Genomic DNA, 21,000 nt, shown 5'->3' with positions numbered 1-21,000 from the left:
CCCAGCCCAGCCCCCCAGCTCTGCCTGGTGCCCCCACTGCTGACCCGCAGCCCCCTGCTAGCCCAGCCCAGCCCCCCAGCTCTGCCTGGTGCCCCCACTGCTGACCCGCAGCCCCCTGCTAGCGCAGCCCAGCCCCCCAGCTCTGCCTGGTGCCCCCACTGCTGATCCGCAGCCCCCTGCCAGCCCAGCCCAGCCCCTGCCCCCCTCCCCAAGCTCTGCCTCAGAGGAGTGCAGCCGGACAGGCAGATGCCCAGAAGGGGGTCTGAGGGTCTGTGCTGCTCCTGGTTTTACAGTAAGCTGATGAAAGGAAGCAACTGAGGGGTGAAAGTCAATTTTGGGGCATCCAGGCCCCAAGTGTGGGGGAGGCCGAAAGCCCAGCACAGCTCCTGCCCCCACCAGCAGGGGGTGGTGCTGCCTGGGGGGGGTCTCCTCCGATCTCCCTGCAGGGGGCGGTGTGGGAGCTGTCAGGGCAGGACCTGTTCCAGGCTCCTCCCCCGTCCACCCCGACCTCTGCCTCTAAATGTTGAGCCGTTCCCACAGTGCAGAGCCAGGCAGGGCAGCCAGGGCTGGCACTGAGCCCCAAATTCCACCACGCGAGTCCCATTGTGCTTCCCCAAGGGACTGGCACTGGCCCCACTCCCCCCGCAGCAAAGGGGCCTCAAACAGGCAGCCAGGAGCCAGTGAGGACGGGCAAAGACCGGCCAGCGGCTTCCCCTGAATGGCTGCATGGGCAGGGCTGGCGTGCCCGGGGCTGGGATGCAGCCACCTCTGGGGAAGCAGCTGGGAAACAGCTGCACATAATGCTGCAGAAGTTCAGGCCAGGAAGTGAGGAATCCAGCTGCAGCTGATGGGGATTTGCACGAGCTGGAGTTTAGACGTGACACAGATACACTGCCTGGGGCGATCCGTCTTCAGTGTCCCCACAGCCCGGCGCCCCCTGCTGAGCCCCCCTGCTCCCTGCAGCACAGCGCCCCCTGCTGAGCCCCCCTCCCCGCTCCCTTCAGCCCAGCACCCCCTGCTCAGCTCCCCACTCCCTGCAGCACAGCGCCCCCTGCTGAGCCCCCCTGCTCCCTGCAGCCCAGCGCCCCCTGCTGAGCCCCCCTGCTCCCTGCAGCACAGCGCCCCCTGCTGAGCCCCCCGCTCCCTGCAGCACAGCGCCTCCTGCTGAGCCCTCCTGCTCCCTGCAGCACAGCGCTCCCTGCTGAGCCCCCCGCTCCCTGCAGCACAGCACCCCCTGCGGAGCCCCCGCTCCCTGCAGTCCAACGCCCCCAGCTGAGCCCCCCACTCCCTGCAGCCCAGCGCCCCCAGCTGAGCCCCCCCGCTCCCAGCAGCCCAGCGCCCCCTGCTGAGTCCCCCGGCTCCCTGCAGCCCGGCGCCCCCTGCTGAGCCCCCGCCCCCCGCTCCCTGCAGCACAGTGCCCCTGTCACAGACTCCCAGGGGGTGCCCACTTGTGGCCCCATGCGGTCCCTGGGGTCACCCCCTTCAGTGTGACAGCCCTTCTCGGGGGCCCAGTCTCTCGGGGTCAGGCCCCTCCACCTCCCGGAGCTGCACCTCTCTGAGCCGTAGCACGTCTGTCTCGCACCGTGGGCCCCCTCAGGGAGTCCACTCGCTCTGGACCCCCGGTGCCTTCACCCCCAGAAGGAATAATGCCTCCTGCTCTCCAGCCCGGAGTGACTCTCAGCCAGTGTAACACAGGAGGGTTTATTGAGTGTCTGAATCCAGCACAGGAAACTCTCAGGGCCTCAGGCCTGGCCTCCCTCAGCCCAGCACATCCCAGTCCCCCTGCATCCAGGGGGGCTCTGCCTGCTCCCCCTCTCCAGCCCCGAGCCCCCCGGTTCCCAGCTGGGCAGCCGATATCCCCTCCCCCAAGCCCCCTCTGTCCATTGTCAGCTCTCCAGGGAAACAGGCTGCCTGGGCCTCCTCTCCTCTCCTCCGGCCTTTGTTCCCCAGTGGCTGGAACCGGCTGGTCAGGTCACCGGGGTCCTCTGTCCCCAGCCCATTGTCCCCCACTGGCCAGAACCGGCTGCGACTCCAGAGCTGGGCCTCCGGGTCACCAGGTCACCAGTCGCTGGGGTCTCTGTCCTCCCGGCCCTTCGCTGGCCCTTCGTAACAACAAACTTCCTCTCCCCAAACCCCATTAAACCAGTAACGTCAGGGAAACTGAGTCCCGAGCCCACTGCATGCGAACCATTGAAACCAGCAAGCCCCTGCTTCATCACAGCCCCCTGCTGAGCCCCCTCCCTGCAGCCGGGCGCCTCCTGCTGAGCCCCCTCCCTGCAGCCCAGCGCCCCCTGCTAACCCCCTGCCCCGCTCCCCGCAGCCCAGCGCCCTCTGCTGACCCCCTGCCCCGCTCCCCACAGCCCAGTGCCCCCTGCCCCCCTCCCTGCAGCCCAGCGCCCCCTGCTAACCCCTCCCGCCTCCCCACAGCCCAGTGCACCCTGCCCCCCTCCCTGCAGCCCAGCGCCCTGCTGAGCCCCCTGCAGCCCAGCACAGCTTCCCACAGCCGAGTGCCCCTGCCCCCTCCCTGCAGCCCAGTGCCCCTGCTAACCCCTGCCCCGCCTCCCACAGCCCAGTGCCCTGCTGAGTCCCGCCCACTCCCTGCAGCCCAGCGCCCCTGCTAACCCCTGCCCGGCCCTGCAGCCCAGCGCCCCCTGCTAACCCCCTGCCCCGCTCCCCGCAGCCCAGCACCCTGCCCCCCTCCCTGCAGCCCAGCGCCCCCTGCTGAGCCCCCTGCCCCACTCCCCACAGCCCAGCGCCCCCTGCTGAGTCCCACCCACTCCCCGCAGCCCAGCACCCTCTGCTGACCCCCTGCCCCGCTCCCCGCAGCCCAGCGCCCCCTGACACCCCCCTGCCCCACTCCCTGCAGCCCAGCGCCCCCTGCTGAGCCCCCCTCTCCCTGCAGCCCAGCGCCCCTGCTGAGCCCCGCCCCTGCTCCCTGCAGCCCAGCGCCCCTGCTGAGCCCCCCTCTCCCTGCAGCCCAGCGCCCCCTGCTGAGCCCCCGCCCTGCTCCCCGCAGCACAGCGCCCCATGCTGGGCCCCCCGCTTCCTGCAGCCCAGCGCCCCCTGCTGAGCCTGGGTTCTCCTGCCAGCTGTGGAAGGGGAGTTGGGCTCTAGTGTTTAGAGCCAGGACTCCAGCTGCCCCTGCTCTAACTACTAGGCCCAGGGGCGCTGGAACAATGTGTGTAGTGGGGGAGCTGAGAGCCATTGAAGCAAACTGTAAACCCTGGATAACATGGAAACCCCTTCCAGCCAGGGGGAGCTGCATCCCCGGCACCCCAAGTTCCAGCCCCTATGAGTAGACCCCAACTCCCCGCCCTGAGCTGGGGAGACCCAGGAGTCTTGGCTCCCAGCTGATGACCCATCCTGCCCACAGCAGGTCCCGCTGTTACAGTGGATGGAGGTCCCCAGTCCTGCTGCTGGCGCCCCCGTGGCAGGGCTGGAGGTGCCCGTCACCGGCTCTTTAACCTTTCCCCGCGTTAGCTGCAGCACCGGCCCTTCCCCTTATCTCCAGGGGCCAGGCTGTGCCAGGGCTCTCGCTGCTGGGCAACGGCAGCATCCGGGAACGGCAAATACGGAGCTGGGAGGGACTGTCCTGAACGTACACACAAGTGGGACCTGCTCCCAGCCCTGGACTCCCTGCTGCTGCCCCTCACTCTCACCCTGGAGCCCCTGCCGGCCCCCCTCGCTCCTGCCCCACAGCCCCACTGGCCCAGCCCTGCCAGCCCCCCTCATTCCCAACCTGCAGCCATTGCTAGCCCAGGAATCCCTCATTGAATGTTGACTTCTAGCAGGCTGCATAATCCTGCAATTCTATTACCCACAACCATTCGGGAACTCAGGGCCCCCTGACCCCACTCCCTCGCCCTCACAGAGCCAGGGCAAGAACCCAGGAGTCCCGGCTCCCAGCCCACCCCCAGCTCTAGCCCACCAGACCCCACTCCTCTCACAGAGCTGGGGAGAGAACCCAGGAGTCCCGGCTCCCACGCTGACACTTTGCAGCACTGACACACAGGAGGGGACCACGCAGAGACCTCCACACTCGCCTCCCTGGTGCCTGGCCCCCGAGGAGCTGCCCGATCCCTGCTGCGGTGCCCAGATTGGCTCCTCGCTGGCTGAGGCTGAGGATTTAGCCTCAACCTTTCCTCCCGCCCCCAGCACAGGCAGCCAGGCCTGTCCCCACCTGCCTGGGTGTGGTCTGGGCCCTGCCCTACTTAACCAGCTGAGCCAGGGGAGGGCTGAGCTGTGCTGCCTGTGCCTAGCTGCTCTGCCCTGGGTAAGTCGCCTGGCGCTGCCCCCACTGGGCTGGGGGATCCTGGCCCTGGTGTGGAGCTACTGCCCGTAGCTGTGCTGCCGGGGGCAGATTGTCTGGGTGTGGGGCTGGGTGTGGGGTAGGCTGCCCTGGGAGTGGGTGTTAGGGTGAAGGCGCTGAGCGCCTGGCTTCTATTCCTGGCTTGGCTGCTGGCACCCCAGGCTGGCCTTGCTCTGTGCCTCAGTTTCCCCACCTGTAAAGTGGGGAGGATACTCTGTCCTCTAGCAAGTTAAAATGCTACAGGAGGGATGCTTGGGGTGGGGTGGGGGCTCTATGTGGTGTCTGGTGTGGAGGAGGGGGGCTGTGTGGTGCCTGGGGGGGGCAGGTTTGTATGGTGTGTGGTGGGAAGGGAGTCCTGATCTGGGAGGGGAGGGGTCTGTGCTGTGCCTGGTGCGAGGGGAGGCCTGATATGGGGGCAGGGGCGGGGTGGGGCCTGGCGGGGAGGGGGGCCCTGATCTGAGTGGGGGGGAAGGGTCTGTGTGGGGCCTGGTGGGGAGGGGGGGCCCTGATCTGAGGGGTCTGTGTGGGGTCTGGCACAGAGGGGGGCCCTGATCTGGGTGAAGGGTCTGTGCAGGGAGGGGGGCCCTGATCTGGGGTGAGGGGTCTGTGTGGGGCCCGGCGGGGAGGGGGGCCCTGATCTGGGGTGAGGGGTCTGTGTGGGGCCCGGCGGGGGGCCGCAGAATCTCCCATTATGTGCTCAGAAGATCCTGGGGGCTGGGGCTGCCCCTCCCCCATGTCAGTGGCTGTTCTGGGCTGCTCTGCACTGAGGTACTAGCGCTCGGGGGTCCTGGGGGGCAGGTGCCGGGCACTGGGGTAACCACGCCTGGTACCGGCTGCAGCGTGACAATGCCCCCAGCCAGGCCGGGTTCCCTGGGATTGTTACTGGGGCTAACGGGTCACTGCTTTAGGCGCTCACCTAGGAACAGGATTAGCCAGGGCCAGGCTGTGCCCTCAGCCTCCCAGCTCCTGCCAGCAATGGGGAGAGAACCCAGGCATCCGGGCTCCCAGCCCCCCGCTCTAACCCCTAGACCCCACTCTCCTCCCCAAGCCAGGGAGAGAACCCAGGCATCCGGGCTCCCAGCCCCCCTGCTCTAACCCCTAGACCCCACTCTCCTCCCCAAGCCAGGGAGAGAACCCAGGCATCCTGGCACCCAGCCAGCCCCTTCCCCTCCCGTCACCAGGGCAGAGCTGTGGTGGGCGGGACCCTTTGCTGCTCTGGGGCAGGGCAGAAAGGGGACCCTGGGAGGCTGGTTTCTATGGGCCGCACCCTGGCCTGGCTCCCTGTGCAGCGGGCTCAGCCAGCTCTGAGGCCCCAGGCTGGGGAGGTGCCCGAACCCTGGAATCCGCTTGGGGAATCCTGCCAGCCCAGGCCGGGGAGTGTTCTGGGGGGAGGGTTAAGAGTGTGTATGTGCTGGGGGGGGAGAGGGGGCTGGGAGCCAGAAGTGAGTGGGGTCAAGTGGTTAGAACAGGGGGGTGCTGGGTGCCAGGACTTGTGGGTGGGTTCTACCCCTGGCTGTGGGGCGGAGTGGTGGTGGGGGCTGGGAGCCAGGACTCCTGGGTTCTACCCCTGGCTCTGGGAGGGGAGTGGGGCGGAGTGGTGGTGGGGGCTGGGAGCCAGGACTCCTGGGTTCTACCCCTGGCTCTGGGAGGGGAGTGGGGCGGAGTGGTGGGGGCTGGGAGCCAGGACTCCTGGCTCTGGGAGGGGAGGAGATAGCTGAGCCCAGCAGGCCTCCTTACCCAACAGACTGAGGCTGAGCGGGAGCTGACAGCTGGTGGATGAAACCAGACAAATCCAGATTAGCCAGAGGATCCATTTACTCTCGGGAGAGGAATTCACCTTTGGATATATGGCCCCAGGGGCGGGGTGGGGCGAGTTCTCCCTCGCTTGGAGACAGGGCTGCCTAGTGGATAGAGTCCTGGCCCTTCTCTGTGCCTCAGTTTCCCCAGTTGTACTGGGAGATCGTGATATCGGCCTGCTCAGAGCCCTGCTGATGAGACGCGCTAGGTGCTGGCTGGGGGCCATCCTGACACCCAGACTGGGCATCTGGGGCTTGAGTCCCTGGGATGTCCTACTGGGGGTGACGTGACTGGGGCAGTTTAATGGCTCCAGCTGTCCCAGCCCTGCCCTCAGGGGGGCACCCTCCATCCGGGGGGGATGCGACGCTGGTGGGGCGGGGCTCAGTCCCAGCCCGGTTCAGGGGTGTTGGACTGTTGGGGTGACCCCTGGCCCTCCCCTCTGAGCCCTGTCCCAATGATACGGACCCGACCCTGGCTGCAGCTCTGCCAGCAGGTGTAGCACCCCTAGGAGAGGGGGCCAAGTTAAGGATGAGGGGCGGAGTTAAGGCCATTCCAGCTCTGCCAGCTGCTATGACATCCTTGAGAGAGGGGGTGGCTTAAGGACATCCCTCAGCCAAGCATCGATCTTGTCCAGGAGGGGGCTGGGTGGGTGGCCTAGTCCCTGGAGCAGCAGGGCTAAGGGGCCCTGGGTGTCTGGTTTGGGGGGAGGGGCGTGTTGAGCTGGAGGAGGAGCTCCCTGTCCCATTGCCAGTAGTAGCCTATTTTCTACCACGTGGCGCAGGTGCTAGGCAGCCAGAGTTGGGGCTGCCACCCCTTGGGCCCCCGCCCTGCTGTGATGGGGGCACGTGTGCCCTGGCCATGCCCCCCTGAGGGGAGACACCCCCCCATCTGAGCACTGGGGACAGCGGCCCAAGGGCCACCCCGAGCAGAAGGGGAGGACGCTGACCCAGGGACGTGCAGTAAGACAGTGGCACAGCCAGGAAGGAACCCAGGTGTCCTGGCTCCCCTCCCACCCTCAGCTCCAACCACTGGACCCCACTCCCCTCCCAGAGTCAGGGACAGAATCCAGCCCTGGCTCTGCTCCCCACCACCCCACGTGCTTTGTGGACAGTCTCTGGCCCCTCAGGGAGTCCATTCGCTCTGGGCCCCCAGAGGGAGCAAAGCAACCCCTGCAGGGACCCCCAGCCAGGGTAGCACAGGAGGGTGTATGGAGCGTGTGAACCCAGCACAGGCAGTTCTCAGGGCCTCAGGCCTGGCCTCCCTCAGCCCCACACATCCCAGTTCCCCTGCACCCAAGTGGGCTCTGCCTTGCTCCCCATCGCCAGCCCCGAGCCCCCCTGCTTCCCCTCCCCCGTCCTTTGTCCTCCCTCCCAGGTGAACAGGTAACCGGGGGCCTCTCTCTGTTCCCCTCTGGCTGGAACGGGCTGGTCGGGTCACCGGGGCCTCTCTCCGCAGCCCATTGTCCTGGCTGGCTGGGCTGGGCCCCCTGGTTGCTAGGATACCCCATCTCCAGGCTGTTCTTCGAGGGGGGGTTCCAGGCAGGGCCCCTGCGCGCTCGGCTGCCTGACCTCGCCTGACCTCACAGGTTACGAACCCACGGCCCCAGCTGGGAACAGCCTGAGCGGACGGGGGAGAGCGAGCGCCAGCGCCCTCAACTGACAGCAAAAGCCTTAATCTCTAGGGGGCTCCAGTTCTGATCCAGCCCCGGGGTGGGGGCTGGCTGGGGGATGGGGCCTTTACCTCTAGGGGGCACCAGCTCTGATCCGGCCCCGGGGTGGGGGCTGGCTGGGGGATGGGGTCGTTTACCTCTAGGGGGCACCGGCTCTGATCTGGCCCCAGGGAGGGGGCAGGGGGGAATGGGGCCTTTTACCTCTAGGGGGCACCGGCTCTGATCTGGCCCCAGGGAGGGGGCAGGGGGGAATGGGGCCTTTTACCTCTAGGGGGCACCGGCTCTGATCTGGCCCCAGGGAGGGGGCAGGGAGGAATGGGGCCTTTACCTCTAGGGGGCACCAGTTCCGATCCGGCCCCAGGGCGGGGGCTGCCTGGGGTGGGGGGTTGGGAAATGTGACATGGGAGCCCAGGCAGGTGTTGGTTTAATGTGGGGCAGTGAGGTCTAGGGGGGACCCAGGAGTCCTGGTGCTGGCCACGTCTCGGCTCTCACTGCCCCGTCTCTCTGTGTAGGGACCTGCCACCCAGTCTGGGATCCAGGATGCAGCCAGTCACCACCGGGCTCCTGCTGCTCTTGGCAGGTGAGACGCTCCCCACAGCGCCCCCTGCTGGAAGGGCTGGGGCTGGAGCAGTTAGGAGTTCCCACCTCTGCCAGCTCTCCTGCCCTGCCCCCCACAGCGCCCTCTGCTGGGAGTCCAATGCTATTTTCTCTTTCAGCGGCGTTTCCTGTCCTGAAAGCTGAACACCCCGTGGGTGAGTTCACCCTCCGCTCTCCTGCTGCCAGCATGGTCCAGAGCCGCCCTGGGAGGCGGGAGGGAGAAGAGGGGACTCGCTGGGGCGGGGGGGGGGGCACACTTCAGCCTGGCTGTCATTCCTCTGATGGGGTGGGAAGGGTAGTGGCCGCAGGGGAATGGAGCAGCTGGGGGAGGGATATCAGCCTGGATTGGTCCAAGGAACCCAGGAGTCCTGACACCCAGCCCCCACTCCTGCTCTAACCCACTGGAGACCCCACTCCCCTGCCAGAGCTGGGGGTAGAACACAGGAGTCCTGGCCTCATGACCCTAACTGTTTCTTTTCTGCCCCACGCCAGACCCAGCAAGCCCCTTCTATTATGGTAAGTGCCGTTCCTGCCATCTCCCTCCACTGGCGTCTCCCCAGGACAGGACCCTGCTGGTGGAGCCTGGCACAGCCAGGGAGGGGCTGGGCCGGCCAGGCCAGTCTCCTGCCCTCTCATGGGGAGCTGGGCAGTAGCCTGGGCTGGGCTGTGGAGAGCCAGCACTGGACCAAGGTGGGAGCGAGGGAGGATGGATTGGGCTGTGGGAGGAGGATGGTGGTGAAGGGATTTGGGGATCTGGCTGGGGGTTCTGGGTGCGGGAGGATGGGGGGGTCTGGGAGGGGAGGGATTCAGGGGACATGGTGTTGGGTGGGGGGCTTTTGTGGGGGCAGGGGATTTGGGGATGTGGGGTGGGTTTGGGGTGGGGATGGGGAGATTTGGGGATATGGTGTTGGGCGGGGATGCAGGGTGGGGTCTGGGGAGATTCAGGGGATGTGGTGTTGGGTGGGGGGATTTGGGGGGGATCTGGCAGTGGGGTGGGGGCATAGCCCCTCTGCAGCAGAGGGAGCTGCTTTAGAGGTCCCCTTAGGCCAGGTTCTTACAGCTCCTCTTCCCCCAGACTGGCACCGCCTGCGGCTCGGAGGGCTGATCGCCGCCGGCATTCTCTGCGCCCTGGGGGTCATTGTGCTGCTCAGTGAGTGGGGTGGGGCAGGGACTGGGGAGGGGGGTCTCAGCACCCAGCAGGTGGGGGTTGCATGGGGGTGTCCCAGGGCTCTAGGAAGGTAGGGGCCTCAGAACTGGGAGGGTGTCCCAGTGTCCGCGAGGTGATGGGGAGGGGGGTGTCCCTGTGCCCTGGGGGTGTTTTGGCAGCAGAAGGGTGGAGGTGGGGTGGGGATGTCCTGGCACCTAAGGAGGTTTGGGGGTGTCTGCACTGAGCATCTGTCACAAGCTATGGGGGGGCAGTGATTGGGGGGGGGGGGCTGTTCCCAGGCCCTGATCCCATGGGGGGGCTGGCAGCTCCTGGGTGGGGGGGGGATTGCTGCTCCTCCCCCACCAAGTTTGTCTAATCCTCCCCCCACCCTCTTTTTTTTTTTTTTTTGCCCCTAGGTGGAAAATGCAAATGCAAATTTAACCGCAAAGCCAGGTAGGGGGTGGGGCCTAGGAGTGCACGGGTGGGGTCGTGCTACGCTTTGGAAGCGGTGGGGGGGTTATGCTGTGGATTCAGGGGGTTATGCTGGGGGCATGTGGTGTGAATTGGGGCAACAGTGGGGTGGGGCCGTGAGGAGGGGGCATGGGGGGGGGGTGTGTGGGGGGTCATGCTGGGGGTGGGGGGAATGGAGGAGTCAGGCTGGGGTGGTGGGAGGTTGTGGTGTTGGAAGGGGGGGTGTCACATTCCCCATGCTCATAACCCTCCCTCTTCCCTTCTCAGCCGGCGGCCGAATGAGCCCCCTCACCTCATCACCCCCGGTAAGTCCCCCAACCCTCCCCCTTTCCTGGTCAGACTGAGGGGGAGGCGTTGGAGTCTGGGGGTCTCTAAACTTGTCACCCTGACCCTTGCGGGGCCCCTCTCCCTTCCCTGTGTCGCCCCCTAGTGGCTGCTGGCGGGAGAGACCTCTCAGCGCTGCCGGGGGGAGGGGACCCTATGTGGGGCTAGTGGGTTGCATGTGTTTTTTTCCCCACCCCCAGCTCCACAGATGGCTCCCTTGTAAGCGGGTCTGTTCCCTTCCCCCATCTCTTCGCAGGCTCAGCCAGTAACTGCTGAACCACGATGGTCCCGGGGCCAGGTCTCGCCCGGGGCGCTGGCTCCTTGCTGGGACGTCCCGTCCCCCCAGCCCCCGATCTGGGGAAGCGGGAGTGGGAGAAGTTTTTTAACTGAACTTTCCACTCTGTGGAATAAAAGTCTCCTGACCTTGAAACTGTGAGTGAGTCATGGCTGCCTTTCCCCTCTGGGGCACCAGCTCCCATCCGGCCCTGGGGAGGGACAGGACTGGCTGACTTGAGGGTGGGGGCCTTTCCCCTCTAGGGGGCGCTGGCTCTGGTGCAGGGAAGACCATGGGGGCTGAGGGGCAGAGAACCCCTGGAAATCTCCTGGTTCCAGCAGAGGGTGAGGAACCTGCAGTGTCCTGTGCAAACACGTTTAGTTGGCCGAACTCTTGGGGAAGCCCCATCTGGGCTGGCCAGAAGCCCAGGGGCCAGGCCCTGTGCTCAGCAGGCACCTAACCCCTGGCCAAGCAAGGCCCAAGCGGCCCCTGGTTTGGGGGCTGGGCATGGGATGAACCATGGGCATCCTGCCCCCACTCAGCTGCTCTGTGCTAACTCCTGCCTCAAGCTGGGCCCTTGCCCGCTGCTCACACAGGCAGTGCTGCTCCAGCAAGCGTTCCCCGAGCCAAGCAGCCAGCCCTCCTGCCCTCCATGTATCCTTGGGGGGTGGGGCACTCCGCTGGCCCAGGGGGGCCTGGGTCCAATCCCCCCGTGCCGCAGGGGAAGATGGAGTTTGGAGAGGGGTTTCATAGAATAGCAAGGTTGGAAGGGACCTCAGGAGGTATCTAGTCCAACCCCCTGCTCAAAGGGCCAATCCCCAGACAGATTTTTGCCCCAGATCCCTAAGTGGCCCCCTCAAGGATTGAACTCACACCCCTGGGTTTAGCAGGCCAATGCTCAAACCACTGAGCGATCCCTCCCCCCGTTTCCAGCTCTCCTCACTGCCCCCCAGCGTCCTTTTCTCACAGCCCTGGCGAGCTCGCCTGGGTCCCACTAGATGGGGCGCCGTGGGCTGGCCACCAGCGCTGTAGGGAGCCTAGCTCCCCACGCCACGCAGCAGCCGGGGCTAAATAGTGGCGGCCCCGTCTCTGGGGCTTCCGTAATCCGGGCGGCCTGGGTTCAACTGCCCTGTCCTGCCATCGCAGCTTCCCTCGCAGCTGAGCCAGGCCTGCCCACGGAGCGGTACCCGGGGGTAGCTGGGCAGCACCTGTGCACAGCCTTTCTCCCTGGCTGCAGGGAACCTGCCCTACCCTGGCCCAGCTGCCTGCTGTAGCCACAGGGCTGAAGGGGGGGGAGACAGGCCCTGTCCCTACCCATACTGCAGTGCAGCATTAGGCCAGCACGGCTGGTGGGGCAGGGGGAGGGGGCTGCTGGCAGAGCCGCTGGGCCAAGGGGAATGTCCTGGAGCTGTAGGGAGCCTGCGTGCCTCAGTTTCTCTCTCCTTTGCATTGTTACCTCAGGGGTGCAAAACAGTTAACCCTGAGCCAGGAGCCAGGATCCCCCAGTCTGTCCCCCAAAGCGAGGAGGGGGGGGACCTGAATGGGACTGGCTGAAACCAGGCCCCTCAAGGGCGGAGTCAGAAGGCCCATGGGAGCCTGAGGGTGCCATCAAGCACCCCCACCCCCACCGGGTGCCAACAGCCCCCGGGCACCACTCTCCCTGCCAGCCGCACCCCTCTCCTCAGCACTTCCTGTTGGCTACTTCAGGCTCCTTTCCACTCAGCCTGCTGGCTCCTGTGGGGCTCAGCCAGTGCCGGACGTGCCCACAGTCGTGGGTGCCAAACATGTGGTTGGGGGCACTGCGGGGGGGTGGCGGCAGGGTGCTGCCGCACTCAGCATCGCAACAGCTAAATCCCTTAGGCCGAGGAGTCCTGGCTCCCCCCTGCTCTAACCACTAGATGCTGCTCCCTTGCCAGTGCCAGGGATAGATCCCAGAAGTCCTGGCTCTAACCTCTAGACCCCACCCCCTCCCGGAGCTGGAGGTAGAACCCAGCAGGCCTGGCTGTCTCCCACCTTTCTCGTCTTTACTCTGAATCCCCCCCCCCCCCCATCGCAGCAGCATAGGGACAATATACGGTGTTAGTTACAGAGCTCTGGCTGGGGTAAGGGGGCAGGGGGCATGGGTTGGGTGTGGGGGAGGGGGCAGCATCCCCTGTGCACCCCCCCATGCACCGCCCCATTCCAACGTGGGCACTAGCTCTGCAGGCACCTCTGAGGTCCCTACTGCCCCCACATGGGGGGGATGGGGCACCTGTCGCTGAAACTGCTGGTTATTGAGCAGCGGGGAGGCAAGGGTTAAAATTCACCAGCCCATTGAGGTTGAGGCCTATCGGCCTGTCAAGTCCTGTGTGACCCCCCACCCCAGAGTGGGCCTAGCTAGCCCCGTAGCCTCCCTTCCCCTGGAGCAGCCCCCGCAGCCCGGCATCCTATCCCCCCCCATCTGACCCATGGGCCCACCTAGCCTGGCATCCTGTTGCCCTGGTTCAGCCCCGGGGGGGCTTGATCCCATTTTTATTTTAAAAACAAAATTAAAAGCCGAGGCCCAACTAATTTGAAAAAAGTAATAAAATTCCAATTTACCAGGGGGGAAAAGGCAAACGACCCCTCCCTTCGAACGCCAGGCCAGGCCCAGCCCCCCCGCTGAACTGACCCCCTTAGGCGGGAACTAAAACAAAGGGCAGTTGGGGTCGGGGGGGGGGGCTGAATTCTCCATTTACGGGTTTTTAAAAAGGAAAGAAACAATGGAACGAAAAGAGCAAATGTCGGCACAGAGAAAAGTGACAGACTCAAAGCAACGGGGCATTAGCTGTGTGTGTGGGGGGGTCACATTAACTTGACTTTTAAAAAGGAGACCAAATGACTCAGTGACTGAACCCAAACATTTAATTTATGGGAGATGGAAAAAAACGTTTAAAAACAAAATGAAATAAGCGTGAAATGAATAAAAAAAAGGCAGCAAATGTTTTTCTTTGATGACCCTGTGACGTGATTCATGGTTTAAAAGCGGGACCTGACTGAGAACTGAATTTGTTTTAGTGAAGGAGGATTGGAAATGAATAAAAATTTGAAAAAGACACAATGGAAATGGAAACTCCAAGGCTGAAAAAGCCACAGGCCACTGGCTCTTAGCCAGAACCCTCTGTAAAGGGCTGGGGAAAACAAGTCGATTAAATCCATTTTTTAAAATGTGATGGGAAAATGGCTCTTAACCGCCGCCAGAACCGCTTTGAAAAGGTGTGGGGGGGGGGGGAGGAGGGGGTTGGCAAAATAGGATTGAAAAGTTGGTCCCTGCTGCTATCCCCCCCCTGCTGGGCATTGCTGGCACAGCGCCCTCCTGCTCCCTTCCCCCTTGTCTGCATCCCATTCTGCACCCCCATTGTCTGCGTCTCCGGTGGCCATGCCGGTGCTGCACCCCCATTGTCTGCATCTCCGGTGGCCGTGCCGGTGCTGCACCCCCATTGTCTGCGTCTCCGGTGGCCATGGCCGGTGGTGCACCCCCATTGTCTGCATCTCCGGTGGCCGTGCCGGTGCTGCACCCCCATTGTCTGCGCCCTTCGTGGCCGTGCCGGTGCTGCACCCCCATTGTCTGCATCTCCGGTGGCCATGGCCGATGCTGCACTCCCATTGTCTGCGCCCTTCGTGGCCGTGCCGGTGCTGCACCCCCATTATCTGCGTCTCCGGTGGCCATGGCCGATGCTGCACCCCCATTGTCTGCGCCCTTCGTGGCCGTGCTGGTGCTGCACCCCCATTATCTGCGTCTCCGGTGGCCATGGCCGGTGCTGCACCCCCATTGTCTGCATCTCCGGTGGCCGTGCCGGTGCTGCACCCCCATTGTCTGCGTCTCTGGTGGCCGTGCTGGTGCTGCACCCCCACTGTCTACGTCTCCGGTGGCCATGGCCGGTGCTGCACCCCCATTGTCTGCACCCTTCGTGGCCGTGCCGGTGCTGCACCTTCTCATTGTCTGCAGCCCATTCTGCACTCCCCCGTAGCTACAGCCTATGCTGCACCTCCACTGTCTGTGTCCCGTTCTGCACCCCTGATGACCGTGGCTGGTGCTGCACCCGCATTGTCTGAAGCCCGTTCTGTGCCCCCCCAGTGGCCATGCCCGGAGCTGCACCCCCCCATTGTCTGCATTCCATTCTGTGCCCCCGCAGTGGCCATGCCCGGAGCTGCACCAGCCATTGTCTGCGTTCCATTCTGTGCCCCCCAGTGGCCATGCTCGGAGCTGCACCCCCCCCCCCCATTGTCTGTGTTCCATTCTGTGCCCCCCTGATGGCCATGTCCGGAGCTGCATCCTCCATTGTCTGTGTTCCATTCTGTGCCCCCCTGATGGCCATGGCCGGAGCTGCCCCCTCCAGTGTCTGCGTCCCATTCTGGGCCCCCTGGTGGCCATGCTCGAGCTGCATCCCCGCCCATTGTCTGTGTTCCTTTCTGTGCCCCCCTGATGGCCATGTCCGGAGCTGCACCCTCCATTGTCTGTGTTCCATTCTGTGCCCCCCTGATGGCCATGTCCGGAGCTGCACCCTCCATTGTCTGCATCCCATTCTGTGCCCCCCTGGTTGCCATGCCCGGAGCTGCACCCCCCCATTGTCTGCATTCCATTCTGTGCCCCCGCAGTGGCCATGCCCGGAGCTGCACCAGCCATTGTCTGCCTTACATTCTGTGCCCCCCCAGTGGCCATGTCTGGAGCTGCACCCCGCATTGTCTGCGTCCCATTCTGCACCCCCCTCTGCCCCGGCGTGGGGCTCAGGCACTCAGGTCGATGGTGATGTGCCGGTAGATCTGCGTGTCTCCCTTGAAGCTGGCGGCAAAGACGAAGTCCCGCTGGTGGACGGCCAGGTGGGCGAAAGAGCGGGGCGCCTGGGTGTTCAGCTCCTGGAAGCGGACGAAGAGGCCGGAGCGGGCGTCGTAGCGGTACACCTGGCTGAAGGAGTAGTCGTTGCCCAGCACGGCATAGCGGTGGCTCCCAATGCCCAGTGGCTGGAAGACCATGGAGCCGCGTGATGGCATGTGCTGGACGTCCCGAAACATGGAGCCCTCCCAGCGCATCACCTGAGGAGGCAGAGAGGATTGTGAGTTATGCCAGACCTGCCACCAGGGCAGAGAGGCTGGGGATTACAGTGGATGAGACGCCTGGCTGGGATGATTTAGTTGGGGTTGGTCCTGCTGTGAGCAGGGGGTTGGACTAGATACCTCCTGAGGTCCCTTCCAACCCTAATCTTCTTCGATTCTATGGGTAATAATGCCGGACTGGAGGCAGGGGGCATCATGGGGACCAGAGAGCATGATGGGAGAAGAGCATGATGGGAGTGGCTGAGTGGGAGCAGAGCATGATGGGAGCATATTGGGGGCAGAGGCAAAGGCAAGGGTATGCTGGGAGCAGCTGAGCAGAGAGCATTATGGGAGAGAGCATGCTTGGCCCAGTCGGAGCGTGCTGGGAGCAGGGCATTCTGGGAGCACTGTTAGCAGGGTACACTGGGGGCATTTTGGGGGCACACTGGGAGTATGCTGGGCACAGGGGGTGCAGGCTGGGCACAGGGCACGCTGGGGGGGCACCGGGCGCTGACCTTGGAGTCACCAATGAAGCGGGTCAGGCAGACATAGACGTCCCCGCGCAGGCGGAAGTGCTTAACGGCGTAGACGTCGTCCATGTCGGGAATATCCGTGTGGCGCAGGAAGGCACGGCCGGGCCGGCTCCACTGGTAGACCACGGGGCGCTGGGAGCTGCTGGCCAGGATGAGGCTGGGCCGGCCAGCGAGCTCCAGGAACTCCACGTGGGTGTCGCGGTGCCAGGCGTGCAGGGCCTGGTGAGCGTAGAAGCCGCGCCCGCCCCAGCGGAAGAGCGTGGTGGCGCCCGCCTTGGAGCTGTCGGCCACAGCCAGGAACCAGTCGCCGTCCACCCGGAAGCTGGCCAGGGCGTTGGGCTTGCGGATGCGCTGGGGGCCCAGCTCCTGCAGCCGCACGAAGCGCCCCGAGGCCTCCTCCCGGCGCCACACATGGGAACCCCCGGCCAGCTGCGCCAGCACGACCAGCAGCCGCCCCTCCACCACCAGCGGCTTGCAGGCCACAGGCGACGAGCCTGTGGGGGCAGGAGTGAGGAGGGGCTGCCCAAGGGGGGCGGGGGTCGAGGGGCTGCCAAGGGGGCAGGGATTGGGGGGCTACCCAAGGGGGGCAGGGATCAAGGGGGCTGCCAAGGGGTCAGAGTTTAGAAAGAAAGGGGGAGGCTGGGAGAGGGGTTCAAGGAGGCTGCACGGGGGAGGGTTTTTGGGGGGAGGCTGTCCCTGGGGTGGGAAGATGGGTTAAGGAGTGTCAGGGGATCTGCCCAGTGGGGAGAAAAGGGGCAGCTGGGGGCTGGTCTGAAGGTAGGGTGCCGGGGTGGGTGATCTCGGGGGTGAGGGGGCTCTCTAGGGACGTGGTCTCCAGGGTGTCTGGTCTCTGGGCTGTCGGGGGCAGGGTATCTAGCAGTGTGTAGGGGAGGAGGTGGGGACATCCGTCAATCACCGCTGATGGAGATGTCAGTGTTGTCACTGGGGGTATCCCCATGGGTGGGGTGCAGGAGGAACTGTGGGGGCATCATGGGGGGCAGAGTAGGGAGGCTGTGAGGGTATCCCTGTGGGTGGGGGGCAGGGGGCGCTGGGGGACATGGTGGGGGCAAAGCACAGGGGGGCTCCGGGGTATCCCTGGGGACAGGGCTCAGGGGGGCTGTGAGGGTATCCCCGCAGGTGGGGTGCAGGGGGTGCTGGGGGGCATGGTGGGGAGCAGAGTAGGGAGGCTGTGAGGGTATCCCTGTGGGTGGGGTGCAGGGGGCACTGGGGGGGTGGGGCAATGGTCGGGGGCGGAGCACAGGGGGCTCCGGGGTATCCCCAGGGGCACGCAGGGGGGCCGGGGCCCTCGCTCACCATTGATGGAGGCGTAGGCCCGGAAGGCCCCGTCCAGGTGGTCCCACTCAAGCAGGCTGCAGCGCCCGGCGAAGGGCTGGGTGATGGCCACGTGCTGCTCCCCCTGGTACCAGAACGGCTCCACCGACAGGGCCTGGAAGGGCAGCGACTGGAACAGTGCCAGCGCTGGTGGGGGGTGAAGGTTAGACCAGGGAAGGGGGGCAGCCGCGTGCTTGGGTTCATCGCCAGCTCTGCCCTCACCTCTGCTTCCTATGCCAGCCTTGACACAATAGAACCCAGGAGTCCTGGCTCCCAGCCTCCCGCTCGTTCTAACCACTAGACCTCCCTCCCCCCTGGGTCTGGGGATAGAACCCAGGAGTCCTGAGGCTTCTCACACAGCCAGCTCCGGGGGCTGTGTATGGAGCTGTTTGTGTCACGCCAGGAATTGGGTTGAGATGCAGCGAGGACTATGAGCTAAGAAGTATTTTTCCCTTCCAAAGGGTTCACCCGGCACTGAGATGCAGCCACCTCTGGGGTGGGGTAGCTGGGGAACAGCCACACATAATGTCACACAGGGACGGCTCACTCGGCGCTGAGATGCAGCCACTTCTGGGGTGGGGCAGCTGGGGAATAGCCACATATAACACCGCACGGGGCTGGCTACCCGGTGCTGGGTGCGGCTGGCTCAGGGGTCCCGTACCGGTGGTAATGCAGTCAAAGTCCTGGAGGTGCAGCTGGCTCAGCCGGGTGCCATTGAGCTCGCCTGGGCCCTGGCACTCGCCCAGCTCCGCGCTGGCATTGGTGCTGCTCAGCCACTCCACCAGCCACTTGATCCGGCAGTCGCAGTGGAAGGGATTCCCCCGCAGGTCCCTGGTGGGAGAATCGCCCCGCGTGGGGCCGTGTGGGGCTGGGGCCAGGCAGCCAGGCCCTCCCCTGCCCCTCCCCTGCCGCTGCCCCCTCCTCACATCTCATTTCTTCCCCCTCCTCTTTTCTGCCCATCTCTACCCCCCACCCCTCCTCCTCATCCCCTCCCCCACTCCCAGTCCCACCTCTGCCCCCCACTCACACGTGGGTGAGGGCATCCAGGCCCCGGAACAGGTGGCGCGGCAGCGTCTCCAGCTGGTTGTGTGCCAGGCTCCTGGAGGGGGGGGGGGAGATGTCAGAGATGGGGAGGGCCCCTGGGGGGGCGCTCGCTCCCATCCAGCCAGAGGGCAGGAGGCAGGGTCCCGTGGGGACAGAGGGGTCCCAGTGTGTGGGGGGATGGGCTGGGGGGTTCCATTGGAGGGGGCTGTCGGTGGGTGGGGATGGGTTCCCTTGGGGGTTGTCCCATTGGGGACTCATTTTAGGGGTGACAGGAGTGTCGGGGAAGGGTCCCCGGGGTCACATCAGGCTGATGTTGGGGTCCCTGGGGGTGTTGGTGCCAAGGGATTGTGACTTCTGGTGTCAGGGAGCGCAGGGGATATCAGGGCTGGGTGTCAGGGGTTCCTGGGGGGGGTCTGGCAGGGTTGGGGGGCCCGAGGGGCTCAGAGTCACAGGGGTCCCTGGGGTCTGGTGTTGGGGTGCTGGGGGGCCAGTGGCCATGGGCGGGGGGACGGGGGGGGTGTCACTCACAGATGCACGAGCCCCTTGAGGCCCCGCAGTGCATTCTTGGAAATGGAGCCGACTTTGTTGTTCTCGATGAACCTGCAGGGGGCGGGAGGGGGGACTCTGTCAGTGGGTCACCCCCTGTGTGCCCCCTGCTCCCCTCCCCCCACACAGGCCCCTGTGCAGACTCCCCCTTGCACCCCCACCCCTCGCACACTCACAGATACTCCAGGTGCAGGAGTCCCACGAAGGCATCGTCCCTGATCAGCCCCAGGGTGCTGGACGTGAACAAGCTGGGGAGAGAGGGGGCGTCAGCGCCCGCCAGGAGCCCGAACTATTGACCCCCCTCAAGCCCACCCCACAGCCTCCGCTCCCCACAGACAGCCTTGTCCTGGCTCCACAAGGGGAGTGGGGCCTTATGGTTAGAGCGGGCAGGGACTGGGAGCCAGGACTCCTGGGTTCCCTCGCTCGCTCCACCACAGATCTGCTGGGTAAATCTGGGCAAGTCATTTCACTGCTCTGTGCCTCAGTTTCCCCTTGCCCCCTGTGTCTGTGCAGATGGTGAGCTCTGTGGGGCAGGGCCCGTCTCTCGCTGTGTCAGGGCAGCACCTGGCCAATAGGGCCCCAATCCTAGATGGGGGCTGTGAGCATTCCTGGGATAACGGTGAGTGCCTCCCGCCCCCAGCTGCCCCCTCTGAGCAGCACACATCCATTTGCACACTCACCTCCATGTGCACTGGCTAGAACACATCCATTTGCACACTCACCTTCCCATATGCACTGGCTGACACACACCCTTTTGCACACTCATCTCCCCATGCACACTGACCAGCACACACCCATTTTCATGTGTCTACTCTCCCTGCACCCATGGGCTGCCATGCACAGACGCAGCTCCCCCTTGTGCACTAGTGAGTTGGGGGCGTTGGTCTCCTTACAGCAGCTGCAGGGATGGCGTCTGCAGGAAACTTCCCTCTCGGAGCTCAGTGAATCTGGATCGCACCAGGGACCTGGGGAGAGGAGACAGGGTGTGAGGGGGGTATGGGTCAGCGCTGTACCCATCACCAGGACTCCCACGGAGAGAGCACAGCACCACAGGCAGCACCAGAGCCAGGAGAGGAACCAAGTCCAGAACCAGCACCAACATCAGACCAGCACCAGCATCAGAACTACCAGTCCAGAACCAGCTCCATCAGACCAGCACCACCAGTCCAGAACCAGCACCAATATCAGACCAGCACCAATATCAGACCAGCACCACTAGTCCAGAACCAGCTCCATCAGACCAGCACCACCAGTCCAGAACCAGCTCCATCAGACCAGCACCAGCACCAATATCAGACCAGCACCACCAGTCCAGAACCAGCTCCATCAGACCAGCACCAGCACCAATATCAGACCAGCACCAGCATCAGACCAGCACCACCAGTCCAGAACCAGCTCCATCAGACCAGCACCAGCACCACCAGTCCAGAACCAGCTCCATCAGACCAGAACCACTAGTCCAGAACCAGCTCCATCAGACCAGCACCAGCACCAATATCAGACCAGCACCACCAGTCCAGAACCAGCTCCATCAGACCAGCACCAGCACCAATATCAGACCAGCACCAGCATCAGACCAGCACCACCAGTCCAGAACCAGCTCCATCAGACCAGCACCAGCATCAGACCAGCACCACCAGTCCAGAACCAGCTCCATCAGACCAGCACCAGCATCAGACCAGCACCACCAGTCCAGAACCAGCACCAGCACCAATATCAGACCAGCACCACCAGTCCAGAACCAGCTCCATCAGACCAGCACCAGCACCAACTTTTGACCACAACCAGCACCACCTGTCCAGAACCAGCACCACCATCCGGAACAGAACCAGCACTAACGTGAGACCAGAACTGACTTCAAACCAGTCCCAACAGCAAACCCAAAGCTGAACCAGCGCCAACACA

The 21,000-nt window shown here is 64.7% G+C and overlaps 2 protein-coding genes across 3 annotated transcripts in view; one reads left to right on the top strand and one right to left on the bottom strand.

Moving 5' to 3' along the window:
* The first annotated feature begins 7,789 nt into the window (after window positions 1-7,789).
* Window positions 7,790-10,744, top strand: FXYD3 (FXYD domain containing ion transport regulator 3). The gene is made up of 8 exons (XM_039512631.1): window positions 7,790-7,815; window positions 8,288-8,355; window positions 8,492-8,527; window positions 8,865-8,888; window positions 9,448-9,522; window positions 9,936-9,972; window positions 10,258-10,295; window positions 10,571-10,744. The coding sequence occupies exons 2-8, from the start codon at window positions 8,316-8,318 to the stop codon at window positions 10,588-10,590; spliced, it is 270 nt and encodes an 89-aa protein (XP_039368565.1). The 5' UTR covers window positions 7,790-7,815; window positions 8,288-8,315; the 3' UTR covers window positions 10,591-10,744.
* Window positions 10,745-14,992: 4,248 nt separating this feature from the next.
* The window catches only part of LOC120390197 (leucine-rich glioma-inactivated protein 1-like), a 43,703-nt gene continuing 37,695 nt past the window's right edge, over window positions 14,993-21,000 (bottom strand). For both annotated transcript variants that reach the window (XM_039512616.1, XM_039512615.1), the window contains exons 2-9: window positions 19,989-20,060; window positions 19,272-19,343; window positions 19,078-19,149; window positions 18,533-18,604; window positions 18,167-18,336; window positions 17,488-17,652; window positions 16,156-16,667; window positions 14,993-15,640 (exon numbers count right to left, since the gene is read on the bottom strand). In XM_039512616.1, coding sequence (XP_039368550.1) covers window positions 15,335-15,640; window positions 16,156-16,667; window positions 17,488-17,652; window positions 18,167-18,336; window positions 18,533-18,604; window positions 19,078-19,149; window positions 19,272-19,343; window positions 19,989-20,060 — 1,441 coding nt within the window. In that variant the 3' untranslated portion in view covers window positions 14,993-15,334. The remainder of the gene's footprint in view (window positions 15,641-16,155; window positions 16,668-17,487; window positions 17,653-18,166; window positions 18,337-18,532; window positions 18,605-19,077; window positions 19,150-19,271; window positions 19,344-19,988; window positions 20,061-21,000) is intronic.

The sequence above is a fragment of the Mauremys reevesii genome, linkage group 24 (genome assembly GCF_016161935.1).
Source record: "Mauremys reevesii isolate NIE-2019 linkage group 24, ASM1616193v1, whole genome shotgun sequence".
Taxonomy (NCBI): domain Eukaryota; kingdom Metazoa; phylum Chordata; order Testudines; family Geoemydidae; genus Mauremys; species Mauremys reevesii.
This window is presented reverse-complemented; position numbering and strand designations above follow the sequence as displayed.

Excerpts from the sequence above, each read along its gene's own strand:
- FXYD3 (XM_039512631.1), top strand. The coding sequence starts at position 8,316 with ATGCAGCCAGTCACCACCGGGCTCCTGCTGCTCTTGGCAG. Across the intron at positions 9,523-9,935 it reads GGGGGTCATTGTGCTGCTCA|GTGGAAAATGCAAATGCAAA; the intron begins GTGAGTGGGGTG and ends TTTTGCCCCTAG. Across the intron at positions 9,973-10,257 it reads AAATTTAACCGCAAAGCCAG|CCGGCGGCCGAATGAGCCCC; the intron begins GTAGGGGGTGGG and ends TTCCCTTCTCAG.